The sequence below is a fragment of the Scylla paramamosain genome, chromosome 8 (genome assembly GCF_035594125.1).
Source record: "Scylla paramamosain isolate STU-SP2022 chromosome 8, ASM3559412v1, whole genome shotgun sequence".
NCBI classification, from domain to species: Eukaryota; Metazoa; Arthropoda; class Malacostraca; order Decapoda; family Portunidae; genus Scylla; species Scylla paramamosain.
The window spans coordinates 22,477,040-22,494,539 of record NC_087158.1 but is presented as its reverse complement, the minus strand read 5'-3'; the positions used below and the strand labels follow the sequence as shown (position 1 = coordinate 22,494,539).

The following is a 17,500-nucleotide window of genomic DNA, read 5'->3' as shown; positions in this document are numbered from 1 at the left end:
GGAAAAAAAAAAGGCAGAATAAGGACACAAGAAATGGCTAAGAAATGTAAAAGAGGAAGAGGAACAGGAAAATAAAGTCGAATAGGGAAATAGTTTAATATGACCCTTCATTGTTCTATTGATGACCTGAGTCCCTCCCTTAACTTCCCTTCCTCCCGCCTCCTACTCCTACCCCTTCCTCCCCCTCCCACACAATAAACCCCACACAATCCATGCTTTCACCAAGTTTCGGGAGAGGTAGTGAATGGAAGCGTTGCGAGAGAGAGAGAGTGAGTGAGAGAGAGAGAGGAAGAGGAGAGAGAAGAGAGAGGGAGGGAGGGAAGGAGCGGGCGCGCGAAAGATAGAAGGGAGGGAGTGAAGGAGGGAGGAAGAGGGGGGAGAAAGAGTGGGGAAAAGGGAGGGAAGGAAGGAGTGGTTATGAAATTATAGTGACCTGTTGAGAGAGAGAGAGAGAGAGAGAGAGAGAGAGAGAGAGAGAGAGAGAGAGAGAGAGAGAGAGAGAGAGAGAGAGAGAGAGAGAGAGAGAGAGAGAGATAAGTGAGTTGTAAGCAGTTAACAAGTGGCAAGAATGAGAGAAGGGGAGGAGGAGGAGGAGGAGGAGGGGGAGTGCAAGAGGAAGACATTACATTATAAGCTCCACTAAACTCACTTCATCGGAGTGTGGAAGAATAATGGGCTGTCTCCATTATCTCCCCCTCTCTCTCTCTCTCTCTCTCTCTCTCTCTCTCTCTCTCTCTCTCTCTCTCTCTCTCTCTCTCTCTCTCTCTCTCTCTCTCTCTCTCTCTCGGCAGCAAAAATAATATGACAACACAGGAGTAGAAGTCTCTTGATTACTCGTACATTCAAGATCACGCGAATGCACCACACGAATTCCACTTTCATTTCCATCCCACTTTATTGTTACCAAGGAGAAGCAAAGAGGAGGAGGAGGAGGAGGCAGCATTTCGCCACGCCACGGTCTGCGGACGTCACCCCTGTATAAAAAGAGCACGTCTGCCATGTTCAATTTACGTAATTTAGCACGATATTTTGCAATGAGGTGCCGGATGTGTGTTAGAGAGAGAGAGAGAGAGAGAGAGAGAGAGAGAGAGAGAGAGAGAGAGAGAGAGAGAGAGAGAGAGAGAGAGAGAGAGAGAGAGAGAGAGAGAGAGAGAGAGAGAGAGAAAGGGGGAGGGGGTAGCACAGACTCCCCTCATCCCCGCAGCCCGCCAGGTGAGGCGTCAATTGGCTGTAATTGAAGGGAGTCTAGGGTGGTGAAGTTCATGCTGACGTGACTTCGGTATGCATACGTATGATTATCTGGCATAATTAACTGCATTTTAGAAACGTAGCACTCTCGTGAATCTGAAATGGTAATAAGTCGGCACACACACACACACACACACACACACACACACACACACACACACTCACCAACACCTTCCCTATCATACACAACTATATGGTAAAAAAAAAAAAAACGAAAATTCTTATGACGTACGCTTATTTATAGCAAAGGTTAGTTACTATATTGCTTCATGGCGCCAAATGTAAGCATGATGAGAACACCTGAGCGCAGCTAAGGCCACTACGGGCTGACGGTGTGACTGGGTGTTGCAGTCTTGCTTGCTGCCTTGCTCTTCAGACCACCGGCGCCCTCTGCGGTCACCCCTTTGATGGCATGAGTTCATGATACTGATAGTAGGGATGATGATGGCGGTGGTGATAACAGTGATAGTGACAGTGGTAGAGATGCTGGTGATAGCGGTGATAGAGACACTGTTGGTGGCCTTAACCTACACAACACAACAGTAAAAACAGTCCATGACCTTTAACATGACTGTCCCGCGCACCGCATTTAACAGCTGATGGTTTTCCTTCATACCTCCCTCCTCGCACTCATAAATCACACTCAACATTGCTCTTCCTTCTGCAGACACCTCACACATTAAATTCTCTCCCACTCACCTCTTTCCTTCCCTCCCTCCCTCTTTTCCTCCTGTGAGTATCCTTACATTTTCTTCCCTTTCCTTCACACCCATGCCTTTACCATCCCTGACTCTTCCCCATCACCACCACCACCGTCACCCCTTCCATCCCTTTCTTCCACCTGCAGATATATCCCCAGCTCCTCTTCCTTTTACATCCATACTGTTACCATTCCTGTCTTTTCACCACCACCACCACCACCACCACCACCACCACACTCACTTCCTTTTCTCCCTCTCTTACTTCCTCTTCGCTTTTCCTTTCCTTTATTCCATGCCGTCATCCTCCCTGTCTCATCCCCACGACTGCCATCACCGCATCACCTTATCAATATGGGACAAGGCCATCAAGGGGGCAGGACAGGAGTACTATAGGACGGGCAGTGTAACCTTAACCTAATCAGCTGCGCATCAGATGCACGCCTCCAATCTCACGGACGTTATCACATGTGTGCTGATTATGCCTACCGTGACCTTGACTGGCCGCCTCCTCACCTGCTCCTCCTTACCTGCTCTCCTCACCTGCTTGCCTCGTCTTTTTACTCGTCTTGATGTTTTTCTCTCTCTCTCTCTCTGTCTGTCTCTTTGTCTGCTCCATTAATTGTCCTTGTGTGACTTGTTTGAATATATATATATATATATATATATATATATATATATATATATATATATATATATATATATATATATATATATATATATATATATATATATATATATATTCGCATTTCACGTCTTGATGTATTGTTTATTATTTTGATTATTGCTATTTTGTTGATGTTATTGTTATCATTGTTACTACTGCTACAACAACTACTACTACTACTACTACTACTACTACTACTACTACTACTACTACTACTACTACTACTTCTGCTCTATTTTGCTGTTAATGTTCTTGATGTTATTCTTCTTATCATTATTTACACACACACACACACACACACACACACACACACACACACACACACACACACACAAAGAGAGAGAGAGAGAGAGAGAGAGAGAGAGAGAGAGAGAGAGAGAGAGAGAGAGAGAGAGAGAGAGAGAGAGAGAGAGAGAGAGAGAGAGAGAGAGAGAGAGAGAGAGAGAGAGAGTATAAATGTGTCTAAAAAGTTGTCGTGATTATGAATACAGGAGTAAAAGGTTTGAAAGTGAAGCGGCTCCATGTTCCGCTGTAAGCTCGAATCTTCCATAAAACACCCAACCAACTCCGGCCTTCCTTGACCTCACCACTGTAAAACTGGTGACGAAGGTAATAAACACATGTGCTGATTACGAGGATGTACAGTTGCCCAAGGTAGTGAAGGTAGATTCTACAAAACAGTATCTGGAAACTACCTCGACCTATCACATCTCAAGTTTTCAGTATCTGCGGAGCTCAATATAAAGCAGTTCGTTAGTCTATATGTTAATTTATAATCCTTTTTACGGACATGAAATTCAATGTACTTTTTTTTTTTCACTTCCCAGGACGTGTATCGTTAGAAGCCTTCACCGCCAACAAGGTCCATATTACTCAAAGTTCCAGCGTCTTGTTTCTATTACACAAGACTATAAGAATACATGGGAAGTGTGAGGCGATGTTAAGTATAAAAGATAAACATAACATTGCCTAATTGAAGCTGCAAGAAGCCATCGCGTCTACAGGCTCTAGTGGAAGTTATCGGAATTTTCAAGGGTATTTTTTTTTCTGTCTTATTGATAGCTTAACATTCGTTCTTCATCATCAAAGAGAAAAATGCCCATGGAATTTTGAATTATTTATTTGGGCTTTGGAAAATAGTGCTTATGAGAGTCAGTAATGTTTAAGAATACTGTCCAAAGTGAGGCGGCCCAGAAAAGTGTTATCATCAGGTGTTTACGTGGAGTGAACGGCGTGGGTAATCACAAAGGTTAGTGGGTCTTGTTTTCTAACGGTACCAAGGATGCAACCCAACGGTGGTGTGTCATTGGTGGTGACGTCACAGGATATCCACCCTACCCCACACCACCACCACCACCACCACCACAACCAGTACACGCATCTCAAGGCTGGCGGGAGAGAAAGGCATCGCGTAAACAACTGACTAATGGAATGACTGATTTAAAGGCGCTGCAGCATCACTTAACTAGTATACAAATAAAATAAATTAATAAGGAAACAGAAATAGATAAATTTATCAATAAAACGTTAAAAATGAACGTAAAATGAAAGCTTGTATATGTGGTGTTAAATAATAATCATATATATATATATATATATATATATATATATATATATATATATATATATATATATATATATATATATATATATATATATATATATATATATATATATATATATATATATATATATATATATATATATATATATATATATATAATTATCCCCGTTGATTGAAACCAAATTATAAATGAAATTAGAAATTCACCGAAGAAAATAAACACTGTACGTAAGTTGAGAACAAATGCGTCGCACTTCAATTACCAACAATGAAGAAAAAATAAATGAATAACCTCAAAAAAAAAAAAAAAAAAAAAAAAAAGACACGGTAAGTAGGTTAGATAAATTATGCACTGAAACTCAATTCAGATTTATGAGGAATAAATTACTAATAACTTTGAACATTCATTCAAGGAAAAGAAACAAAATCTGTGCAGATAATTATGACTCTCTCCACTCTAAGCAGGTCAGGCGCCGCCACGCAGTGTTTACATTCTGGACCAAAACACCGCGGCGTGGGAGTGCAGGCGCGGTGTTTTCCTGAGACCCGCACTGATTGCCACTGTCATGAAATGTGCGCTACAAAAACAACTTGGTATTTTGAAACTTTCAGGGCTTTGTCAGGAAGTGCTTAAAAAATGCCACAGTAGTTGTAGTAGTAGTTCTCATGGGTGCTTTTTACTGTTGTTAGGGCAGAATCTTGTTGAATTATCGCTGGAGTCATGAAAACACCCTTGAAAATCCTATTAAATCGTTTCGTGTCAACAGGGACTTAGAACTTGTATAAGAATATGCTGACAGTAGTCAAGATAAGACGTCCAAGTGTTTGTGAAAGTATTCCCAGAGTCTGATTATTAAGCAAACTTTCATCATTCTCACTCACAATCCGCAAGGAACAAGGAACCACATGAATTTCCGAATCATTGCTACTGTTTTCTACGCAACACTCTTCAATGATTGTTTAATATTATGGACCTTTGATTCCGGATTGTCAAGTAAACCTTCTTCCTTCTACACAATCCACAAAGAACAACCACCCCAGTGTGTTTCTGAATCCCTGCTATATTAATTTTTTATACACAAGGTTCTAAAGAGACTGTCTGATGTGAACCTTTCATTTCTACCTTTCCCTCCTGCCGTTCGTTTTATCGCGTAATCAAGATCAGCAGGCGAATAACCCACCACTCTCACTGTGCCCGAATCTGAGCGATTCACTCACTCTAAAGGCCAGAGGATTGTTAGCAAATCAGAGGAAATGGGAGGAAGGAAAGGCGCCAAACTCAGAGGAAGTGCATGGTGAAGGTTACAAGACTCCTGACCGCTACTGCATGTCTAAACAAAAGGTATCCCAAGTTTTTGTCTGAGGCTCCACGCGCCAGACGAGCCGCCACTCCTGCAGCCAGACCGGTCGTGAGCAGCGGTGGTTCTCCAGGTGTATGATCGTGGTGGGGAGTTGTCGGGAGTGGTGGGGAGTACAGCTTTCAACATGTGGTGTTTGAGTAATATATTGATTTTTTTTTTATCTTTGCGTGTGACGAAAGAGAGTTCATAGTACTTCCTTTTTTTTTTTTTTTTTTTTTTTTTTTTTTTTGTGTGTGTGTGTGTGTGTGTGTGTGTGTGTGTGTGTGTGTGTGTGTGTGTGTGTGGGTAACTTTGAGGGAGTATAGTTTTCATCAGTGAACTCTGGGTAAACGAAGAAATTCACGAGGTTTTCCTTTACAAATATGCAGTCTTCAAACAGAACCTTTAGAAAAAGAAGTAGTTTTCCTTTCGTGTAGGAAAATTTCAAAACAGTAACATCCCAAGCCTTTTCTTATCGCCGTCTGATTTTATACACGGAACAAAAAAGCTGAAATAAATTAATACACTGAAACGGCACTTTCAACACAAAAATTACCCATACTTTTTTCCTCAAGTGTTTGATTAAGTATACGCAACGAACAAAAATCATCGACAATATCACACAACTCGAGAACAGCATACGTCAGTCAAACACCAATCCTCGCGTCCCCTTCAGCTCAGCACACGCATCCTCGCACGTAACCTAGTGAAGCGCATCCCTGCTCTCTTCAGTCCACACGCTCCTCGGTCACAAGTTCCATTTGCTCTTATTCACCTGTAGAGCGTTTGGCGGGTTCCAGGTAGAGACGGACAGGTAAGGAAGGAGAGGTAAGGGAAGGGAGAGCATTAAGAGAATTGACGCAGGAAGTGAAGTGTGGCAGCAGAAATACTGAGCACGAGATGAAAGTGAGAGGAGGGAAGAGGAGAGAACGGGAAGTAAAGGGAATGCTGTGGAGAGGGAGACAGTTAATAAGGGACGAAAGGGGGAAGGGGAGGATGGGACACGACAATACGCGAGGGACCAGTGTAAAGTTCTGGGAGGGTAGGAAAAGGTGGGAAAAGGAGGAAAAGGGTGTAAAAGAGGTGTGGAGATGCACTGCGGAGGAAGGTGGGAAGGAAAGATGAAGCGAAAATGGAGTATGGCAGTGAGGAATATGGGTTAAAGGAGGAGGAGGAAGAGGAGGAGGAGGAGGAAACTGTTAGGAAAATGATTGTATAGGGTTTCAGAACGTTCCCAACTTGCCTGAAGAGTAAGTTGTGCGATATTAACACATATACACACAGACACACACACACACGTCACTAACCAACTTCACGCAATTACCTTCACCACATCAATAACTTATGCATTAGCTACCCACGTCCCCTGTGCCCTGCCTCGTGCGTGGTGGTGGTGGTAGTGGTGGTGGTGGTGAAACAGCTGCTGATGCTAATTTAAGTTATTAATGTCGCGCAATTTTATTTATTTATTTATTTTTTTCATGGTGAACAGTAAAATAAAAATATAAATGTTTAAATTGAAAATGTTTGAAATCTAACACGACCGCGTCCTTGTATATGAAGTAAATGAAAGTAAATGCAGGTAGAGATGTAGAAGATTCTGTTTAATATTTGTTTTCTCCAAGTTTCAATAAGGTACAAAAGGTTTCAGTATGGTACAAAAGTTTTCAATACGTTACAAAAGATTTCAATACGGTACAAAAGGTTTCACTAAATTACAAGAGGTTTCAGTAGGGTACAAGAGGATTCATTATAGCACAAGACGTTTCATTACCACATCCAATGTTAAATGGTCCGACGCAGTTCAAGATTACAGCGCAGTAACGTCTCGGCGACATCAATATTAAGGGGGTATAGAGCGAAGCCACGGTGTGTGTAGTATGGCGTCCTTCACCACACGACGACAGTGGCGGTGGTGGCGGTGGTGGTGGTGGTGGTGCTGATGAGGGTGTTTAAGCACAGTCTAGTGATGCTTTTTTTTTTTTGGTGCATGTGTGCGCGCATGTGTAAGGGTAACAAAAAAATATATAGAAAAGTAAAAGAAAAAGAGGCCCCATTGAGGTGCCGGTCCAAAAAGAAAGGTCAAAAGGGGTCATCCAGAATTGAAGGATAAGTGTCTTGAAACCTCCCTCTTGAAAGAATTCAAGTCATAGGAAGGATGAAATGCAGAAGCAGGCAGGGAGTTCCAGACTTTACAAAAAAAAAAAAAAAAGGATGGATGATTGCGAACACTGAATAACTCCTGCATTTGAGAGGTTGACAGATTATAGTGTTCGCAGTTACCTTGCCTTGCCTTCCCTCCGTCTCGTGAAGCTAATAGTATTTAAATTTGTGTCTTTAAGTAAGGTTTGAAAATCATTTCTTTCTTTCCCCGTACGAAAATAGAAAAGCTTGCGTAGAAAATAAAAAGGGTTCGCTGGCATTACTTTCTATCCCCGGCAGGAAAATACGAAGTATAAAAGCTTGTATAAAAAATTGAACGAGCTGGCGTTGCATTACTTTTTTTTGGATGTTATAACTTCTTGGCCCAACATGAAAATATTCTCTTACTCCTTCCAAGAGCCCATAATTCCTCCCCGCCAGGCACCGCCACGCCACCCATGCAGCAGCAGCCAGCACAACTATCATAGTGGTTCACTGTTAATGTCTGCTACGCTTCATGCTACGGTAATTGGAATTGAATTTTATAAGGACTTTTATATTTATGCCATTAAGTAGATTAGTAATATTAAATATGACTCGTGAGGCGAAGAAGTGTTGGTTCATGTGTAATTCATTAACTGCGAATTTTCATTTGTACTTCGATCCTGAATATTTCCAGTTTTCAATCTGAAATATTTTCTTATTGTGAAAATGTTTACTTTCTTTAGATCTACCCATTATAACCAAGCGTGACAGTGATGGAACAGCGGTGGTGTGCGCCACAGCTGTGTTGTCAGTCAGCACACGAAACAAGGTGAGCAACTGGTGACGTGGCACAGCCAGTTACCTGAGCCACCTCACGCCCAGACAGTCACACCACATTCTTCTCACCTCAGTATATTAACAGTTACGACAAGGAGTAGTTCAAGCAAAGAACAGTGACGAGTATGGTAGCTTGAGCTGCTACTTTAGTTTCCTTCGTCATCATGAGCCACGCAGACACTGGCATATTCGTATGTGTCAGCCGCCAGCTCTGCAGCAGAAGGGATGTCGTGGTGCCTCCAGCGGATCCACATAGCAACGAGTCTCCACCCAATCCGCCCTCCCCACACACACGCACATCAAAAAACGGTGAAAGTAAGACTCGAGGAAAGCGTAGTCACAATGCAGCGAGTCACGACAGGGCTGACAAGTAATGGGACAAGTGTGTACCGCGTGACACAACACTTTTAAAACAACACAAGTGACGAGAAGAAAACTCGGTGATGCTGGACTGTGCTGCTGTTCATCACGGACACCACCGGCGCTACACTCAATCACAAAATGAATAAATAAAAATCATATCTCACTGTAAAAAAAAGGGACATCATAAGAATAGATCTGACAATAACTTCCTTGGGTCGTAAAATCTGTTAAAAAGATCATTAAAGAATTACGAGCAGTCCATTTAATCACGCTGGCTAGGTCATCATACTAGCACGCGGTCCACCACACCATTCACGGCTGCCGCATGAGTCACTAAGTCGCTCTAAACGCGGCTGACCTGTAAGACCCTCTTCATCAGGGATCACGAGGCAACCTGACGGAGGCGATACTGGAGTCAAGGGTTACGAGGGAGGCGAGTGTGGCTAGAGGTCAGACTAGCACTGATCTTTAATTCAAATACTTAAGTCAACGAATAATACTGGGATACTAGGACGAAAAATTCCAGTGATAGTGTTATCTTGTTATTAAAATTATTCAGCTCATGAGATTTTTAAGGTTTTCCAATCACAATGAAGTAGGAATTTTCATCGCTCTCAATTCGGAAATGCCACATTGAACGCCGCGCGATTTGGGATAAGCAGAAATCACACGCCTCACTAATGCACGGATTATTATTATTATTATTATTATTATTATTATTATTATTATTATTATTATTATTATTATTATTAATATCATTATTACTATTATTATTATTATTCCTGTTACTGCTACTACAACAACAATTCCTCCACTATTACTACTATTACTACTACTACTACTCCTATCGAATCTCAGGTAAGACCAAGACTCACAAATATCTGTCTGCCTATAAAAATATGTATAGCTGTGTCTGTATTCGAGTATGTACCTATGTAAGTATTCACGGCGAACAGGCCTACACATGTGCGCTTTTGATGAGAGAGAGAGAGAGAGAGAGAGAGAGAGAGAGAGAGAGAGAGAGAGAGAGAGAGAGAGAGAGAGAGAGAGAGAAATTGTAGGTGAATGAGAGGATGCATTTAAAACCTGAATAAGTGACTAGTCAAGTGTGCGTGCGTGTGTGTGTGTGTGTGTGACCTTACTTCCTTCTTTGATCATTAGGATGGTAACACAGGAAGGAAAGAGAGAGAAAGGGAGGAAAGAAGAGAGAAGAGAGGATGAGATAGTAACACACTCACGCACACACACACCCTCTCTCTCTCTCTCTCTCTCTCTCTCTCTCTCTCTCTCTCTCTCTCTCTCTCTCTCTCTCTCTCTCTCGTTATTCGCATTCTTACCTACCAACCATCCATCTGCCTTACGTCTTCCTTCCATTAACTACACACTCTCTCTCTCTCTCTCTCTCTCTCTCTCTCTCTCTCTCTCTCTCTCTCTCTCTCTCTCTCTCTCTCTCTCTCTCCTCACAATTTTCAGTCTTTCTCCACTCTTCTGGCCTCCCATCTCCTTCCCCTTCCCCTTCCTCCTTAGCTTCCCATTCCTCTTCCTCTTCCCCTCCTTTCTCCACGTTTTTTTTCTAAACCCTGAGCTTGATGCAGAAGGGGAGGGAGAGGGGGAGGAAAAGAAGGGATAGACGAGGGAACTGCTTAAGATGGAGAATAGTGGAGGGGGAGGAGGAGGAGGAGGAGGGTAGATGAACGGATCATAGACTAAGGACTAAACCTGAAAAATTGTGGAGAGAGAGAGAGAGAGAGAGAGAGAGAGAGAGAGAGAGAGAGAGAGAGAGAGAGAGAGAGAGAGAGAGAGAGAGAGAGAGAGAGAGAGAGAGAGAGAGAGAGAGAGATTCTCCAAAACTTCCCAACATTTACTCCCCCCTACAACTCCTACATCTCCCCATTCCTTTAGTTATACTCTCTCTCTCTCTCTCTCTCTCTCTCTCTCTCTCTCTCTCTCTCTCTCTCTCTCTCTCTCTCTCTCTCTCTCTCTCTCTCTAAGACGCCACAGGAACCAATTAGCGTGGTGGTGACGGGCCGACAGAAAGATATCCCTGCCTCCCTTGCTTTTATGGTCCCAGGTCGAGGCGAACCCACGGCCTGGGATGAGGTTGTCCCGCCCACGCGTCGCCCACGATCTGTACCTTTCAATGAGTAGGCTCGTGAGGGCAGGGATGTAAAAGAAGTGTGAAGTGCGTCTGAAGAGTGCGGTAGAGGGTGTTTGTTGTGAGTGAATGAATGGATGGTATTGTAGATGATTGTGAAGAGGCATACAATTTTGACAGGCAACGAGACAACACTCCGTACAATAACTGTTAGTTGTAGTAGTGCTTCGTTTAAGAGTATGACAACATAAGATCTAGATACCACAAGAACACAAGGGTAGCTACAGAAGGTCTGCACGTGGGGAGTTCATGGCTAAAACTTTCCTTCTATCATCCTTATCCATAAATTTATTTAATCTACATTTAAAATCCCCTTACTGGCTCGACACTGAAAACAAGATTATTGAGTCTGCTGTATTCCACTTACCTAACACTATTCGTGAAGCAAAATTTCCCATCTTCTAAATATAACTTCAAACTAGAAACAGTCAGCAGGGTAATGATAGGGGGAGGGAGATAAGAGGGAGAGATGCGGATTTACTTGCGTGTTGACTGTGTGATTGCGTGTTGGTGTTGAGAGGAATGGGATGAGATGGGAATGGGATGAGATGGTATGGGAAAGAGGTAAATTTTGTAGTATCTTCTAAATCTAATTCTATCAAGCTTGAAACAGTTACCTCTGGTATAGAGAGTGATACATTTCATATCTACTGTGATAGGGAACGGTATATATATATATATATATATATATATATATATATATATATATATATATATATATATATATATATATATATATATATATATATATATATATATATATAAATACATATAACATGTTCTCAAAATTAATGAGAGATAAAATATGCGCTTAAATAACTTTTTATGGGCATTACTGATTTTTCACCATTTTCATATAAGAAGCATACCACAGCTTTAAAAGCAATCTATATATATACCAAAATATTCCTCGTTTTGCTCAACTTAAAAAAAAAAGAGCTAAAAATAAATAATGCGCTGCGTCAATTTCACATCCTGTGTGGTTCGATTTCTGACTATTGCTTTTTTCATATCTGTTTAATGAACTTCATGTGGAGGACGTGAAAAGTGGAAAGAAAAACGAAAAAAGTATGAAAAATAGAACAGAAAAAAAAAAAAATCAAGAAAACAGTAGATGATGACTTAGAAAATATTTCAGAACATAATTATGAAGGCAAAATAAATAAATAGATAAATAAACAAATAAGCAAAAATAAAAAAAAAAAGATATCGTAATAAAAAAAAAAATAACATAAAGGAACATAAATAAGTAAACACCAAAACACATCCATACACACACACATGCATACATAAATCAATCAGACACATAACGAACACAATACGATCAATTTTACCACAGAACCAATAATACGTCCACCCGCAACTGGTGCAAAAAAAAAAAATAAAATAAAATAAAATAAATAAATAAAAAATAAATAAAATAAATAAATCAATAGAAAACAGACACATTCTAAAAACCCTCCAGTAATAACGAGGTGAACCAGGCAAGCTTCGATCACTGCGTCATGCATTCGTTTACAAGCGGAGAGAGAGAGAGAGAGAGAGAGAGAGAGAGAGAGAGAGAGAGAGAGAGAGAGAGAGAGAGAGAGAGAGAGAGAGAGAGAGAGAGAGAGAGAGAGAGAGAGAGAGAGAGAGAGAGAGAGAGAGAGAGAATTTATTTAATTTGCCGGATGAATAGAAGCAAATTTCCAGACATTGACGCAGTGTATTATTAATTTTGTGACATTTTACTGACGATATCACTGACAGAGAGAGAGAGAGAGAGAGAGAGAGAGAGAGAGAGAGAGAGAGAGAGAGAGAGAGAGAGAGAGAGAGAGAGAGAGAGAGAGAGAGAGAGAGAGAGAGATACTAGGCACTTCGAACTGACACGTGCTTAGTTCTTATTGATCTTTAGTACTCGACGTGGAGGAGGAGAAAAAGAAGAACAAAAACAAGAAGAAGAAAAGAACAAGAAGAAGAACAGGAAGAAAACAACAACAACAACGACAACAACAACATACAACAACAACAACAACAACAACAGCAACAACAAGAGGAGGAGGAGGAGGAAGACGACGACGACAAGGACGACGAAGAGGACGAAGAGGAAGAGGAGAGGAAAATTATTCTATACTTCAAAGAAACTCGGCCCACACCTCTCCTCTCCCCTCCCTGACAGACAAAGGTATCGGGAGCTGTTATGAAGGACTGCGTGCCTCTGTAAATACCACTGTTGCATCTCTGTAACGCGTGTATTATTGGCACCACTGTAATCCCTGTAACATGTATCTGTACCTGTCTAAATACCACTCTCGTACCTCTGTAACTTTTGTAATATTTGTACCTTTATAAATACCATTCCAGCACCTGTAATATTTGTACCTGTGTAAATATAACTCTTTGCCAGGTAACTTACGAACGGTACCTGCATGATTACAACACCTGTATGAGCGGTTCACCTCTGTACATATCAAACACTGGCCTCTGTCACCTCTATAAACACAACACTCGTCTCTCTCATTGAAACACTTTAACAGGAAGACTATAAATGACTGCAACTGTATGATCAGAACACCTGTGTAAACTATATAGACTGCAACTGACGCCTATCACCTGTAGACACTTGTTGACGTTGAATCGGACTTTGTACCTCTGTAAATATATATATCACCTACGTAAACTCATTAAGAAGTATTAAGAGGGAATGCACATCTTGCGTCACGTTTGTAAGTATCTTTTATAATATCAGTTTTGTACCTCAGTAAATAAAATATCGTGTCAGGGCTCTCTCTCTCTCTCTCTCTCTCTCTCTCTCTCTCTCTCTCTCTCTCTCTCTCTCTCTCTCTCTCTGTGTGTGTGTGTGTGTGTGTGTGTGTGTGTGTGTGTGTGTGTGCGCATAACACCTGCTCCACCTGTGACTTGCTGATTGGAACACGTGTGATTTCATCGTTAACACCTGTCCTGTGACGCAAGGAGTTTCAAAAATAAACATGAACAATTGTGGTGGTGGTGGTGATGATGGAAGTAGTAGTAGTAGTAGTAATAGCAGTAGTAGTAGTAGTAGTATCAGCAGCATTGGTAATACTACTACTGTTTTTACTACTACTACTACTACTACTACTACTACTACTACTACTACTACTACTACTACTACTACTACTACTACTACTGCTACTACTACTACTTCTGCTACTACTACTACTACTACCACTACTACTTCTACTACTATTGCTACTGCTACTTCTGCTAATTAATCTGTTTACTTTACTAGTATGACTCGTGCACCTATCTACTTTTGCCACGTATCTCGTTCACATATTTCTGAAGCATCTATGTTGTTCCCTTTGATAACCACGGCACTGACGATCAACAAAATAAAGGCAACAATGATGGTAATGATGACTACTATGAATATTACGACAATACAAATGCAAAAAAAAAAAAAAACTATGAAGATTAACAAATAGCTCCTAAAAACAAAGTTACAGAGAACACGCACCAATTGATCGTCTCCGTGATTAACAGAGAACCATAGCAGATGACAGAGTGAAAAATTAACGAGAAGGAAGAAAAAAAAAACTCATTCAAGTAGTAAAAAAAAAAAAAAGGAAACGTCGGTAGTAATGATGATGCTAATGATGACAATGCTGATGACGATGAGAGATGCTTCCAACACTGCAACTATAAACTCCTTCTTCAACAACAACAACAACAACACTACTTAATAAAGGCGACAAGGAAAGAATAAAGAGGGGGAAAGAAACACAAACTGCACCAAATAAGAAAGAGATCAAATGAGGAAAAAGGGAAGTAAAAACAATAACAAACCGAGAAAGTGGAGTGTGATAAAACGGAGAAACAAGGAACGATGAAGCAACACATGAAAATATGGCGATGAGGAAACATGTGAGAAAAAAAAGAATAATAATAAATAAAGATGACGCAGATAAAACGATAGGAGGGGATGGAATATTCTCTCTCTCTCTCTCTCTCTCTCTCTCTCTCTCTCTCTCTCTCTCTCTCTCTCTCTCTCTCTCTCTCTCTCTCTCTCTCTTATCAACCCGTCTCCACCTCCGCCCTCTCTCCCCTCTCCTAATTTCCTCCCATTCCTCCCGTCATCTTTCTTCCCTTCATCCCTTCCTCCTCTCCCCTCCTCTCCTCTCCTCTCCACCCCTCATTTTTCCTTCCTCCGTCAACTTTTCCCCCTTCCCTCCCCTCCGAAAATCCACTCCCACTCCTGATTCGAGAGAGAGAGAGAGAGAGAGAGAGAGAGAGAGAGAGAGAGAGAGAGAGAGAGAGAGAGAGAGAGAGAGAGAGAGAGAGAATAGAAGGAGGAATGAAGGAAAAGGAATAAAAAAGGAGGAGGGTGTGAGGGGAAAGTGTGAGGGAGAGGTGAGGGAAAAGCGGAGGGTGAGGAGAGTGGAGGCGAGTGGAGAAACCTCATCTCAGCTCCTTTTCCTCTTTGAAAGGGAAGCCTCTCTCTCTCTCTCTCTCTCTCTCTCTCTCTCTCTCTCTCTCTCTCTCTCTCTCTCTCTCTCTCTCTCTCTCTTTGAACCATTTCTTAAAAGCTGAATGGTAGTGAAGGAGGAGGAGGAGGAGGAGGAGGAGGAGGAGGAGGAGGAGGAGGAGGAGGAGGAGACATCTGAAAAAAAGGCGAGTAGTTTGAAGATATTAAAGTACAAGATGACTAAAAGATAAAAGAAAATAAAGAAGGAAGAGAAAGGATGGAAAAACTAGTAAGAAAGATAATGAAGAGAAAGATGGAGACAAAACGAATAAAAATTGGGGTGAAGAAATCAGAAAAAGATGAAAGCATGGTGATAAGCGAAAAAGAACGGGAAATGGAGAAGGAGGAGGAGGAGGAGGAGGAGGAGGAGGAGGAGGAGGAGGAGGAGGAGGAGGAGGAGGAGGAGGAGGAGAACAAGAAGAACAAGAACAAGAACGAGAAAAGAAAAAGAGAAAGAAAGAAAAAGAAGGAAGAAATGGAGTCGTAAGGCGCAGCATGTTAAAGAGGAGAAGAAGAAGAAGAAGAAGAAGAAGAAGAAGAAGAAGAAGAAGAAGAAGAAGAAGAGAATAAATGAAAAAGAAGGACGAAAAAATATCAAAGAAGAAAAGAAAAGAAGGGGGGAATGATCAAAAAGAATAACACCACTGTAGCAGAAGAAAGACGACAACGAATAAGACAATGACCAAAAAAAAAATAAATAAATAAATACATAAACAAACAAACAAATAAGTAAAAATAAAATAAACAAATAAATAAAAGAAATAAATAGAAAAATAAAGAAACAGCAACAAGAAGAAAAGAAACACGAATCATCAGAACACAAGCATACACAACACTGCACTCACCACGACCCAGCTGCACAAATCCGGTGATGATGATGACGGCGAGGGCAAAGAGCTTGGCGCCCGTGAAGATGTCCTGCACGCGGGTGGCCCACTTCACGTTCCAGCAGTTCACGAAGGTCAACACCACTGTAGGGGAGAGAGAGAGAGAGGCGAGGTCAGTCAGCGGCAGGTCATGATGTGGGGAGGGAGATAAGAGGCAGAGATGGGGGTGAATTATGTACTGAATGTGTTTGCGTGTTGCTGTAGGGAGGAGTATGATGGAACGGGGATGGGATGGGATGGGATGGGGAAGGGGTGTTTTGATGGGAAGGGAAAAGGGTGTTTTGGTGAGATGAGATGGGAAAGGAGCTGTTTTGGTGGGATAAGATGGGAAAGGAAGGGTTGAGAAGAAAGGAAAGGGGTGTTTTGATGGGATGGGAAGAGGAAGAAAGGGAATGGAATAGAAAAGGAAGAGTATGAGAAGGAAGGGGGGGTGTTTTGGAGGGATGGGATGAGAAAGGGGGAGGGTGTTTTGGTGGGACTGGATGAGGAAGAAACGGGATGGAAAGGACGGAAGGAAGGAAGGAAGAGGGATGATTTGTTGGAAAGGGATGGGAAAGGAGGGGAGATACGTCAGTGTGTGTTGAGGGGCGTTGTGTTGAAGACTGACTCACTGAGGAATGAAGATGAGGAACAGCAGAGCGTGAGGGAGAGATTAATTTCATGCAACGCAAACAAAATATCCCCAAAATATGTTAATGAGACGAGAGATAATCCGATCATCAGACCATGTAGTGATTGACGCAACACACACACACACACACACACACACACACACACACACACACACACACACACACACACACACATATGCACACTCTTCTATCCTTGTGTTCACTATTCCATAATTCATTGCCTTCCCGCCTCGCCTTCCTAATTCCTGATGGCGGGATTACATGCAGGAATATCAGACCACACGAAAATATGGTTGCGAGAAGCCATTTGATATACACAAGACGCCCCTGAATACTGCGAAGAGGGAGCGAAGGTCAGATGTAAGACGAATGAAACAAAAGAAATGAATCAGGTCTAAATTAAGGACCGTTAACCCTTTCAATGCTAGTAAATCTTTCCTAGCATCATTTGTACAACTTTTCATACTTATTTCTTTGTAGCACTGTCTCTTGAATA

The 17,500-nt window shown here is 41.6% G+C and overlaps 1 protein-coding gene across 4 annotated transcripts in view; it reads right to left on the bottom strand.

The window, feature by feature from the left end:
* Window positions 1-17,500, bottom strand: part of LOC135102976 (large neutral amino acids transporter small subunit 1-like) — a 132,041-nt gene that overhangs the window by 57,916 nt on the left and 56,625 nt on the right. For all 4 annotated transcript variants that reach the window (XM_064008752.1, XM_064008754.1, XM_064008751.1 and 1 more), the window contains exon 2: window positions 16,331-16,456. In XM_064008752.1, the coding sequence (XP_063864822.1) occupies window positions 16,331-16,456 (126 nt within the window). The remainder of the gene's footprint in view (window positions 1-16,330; window positions 16,457-17,500) is intronic.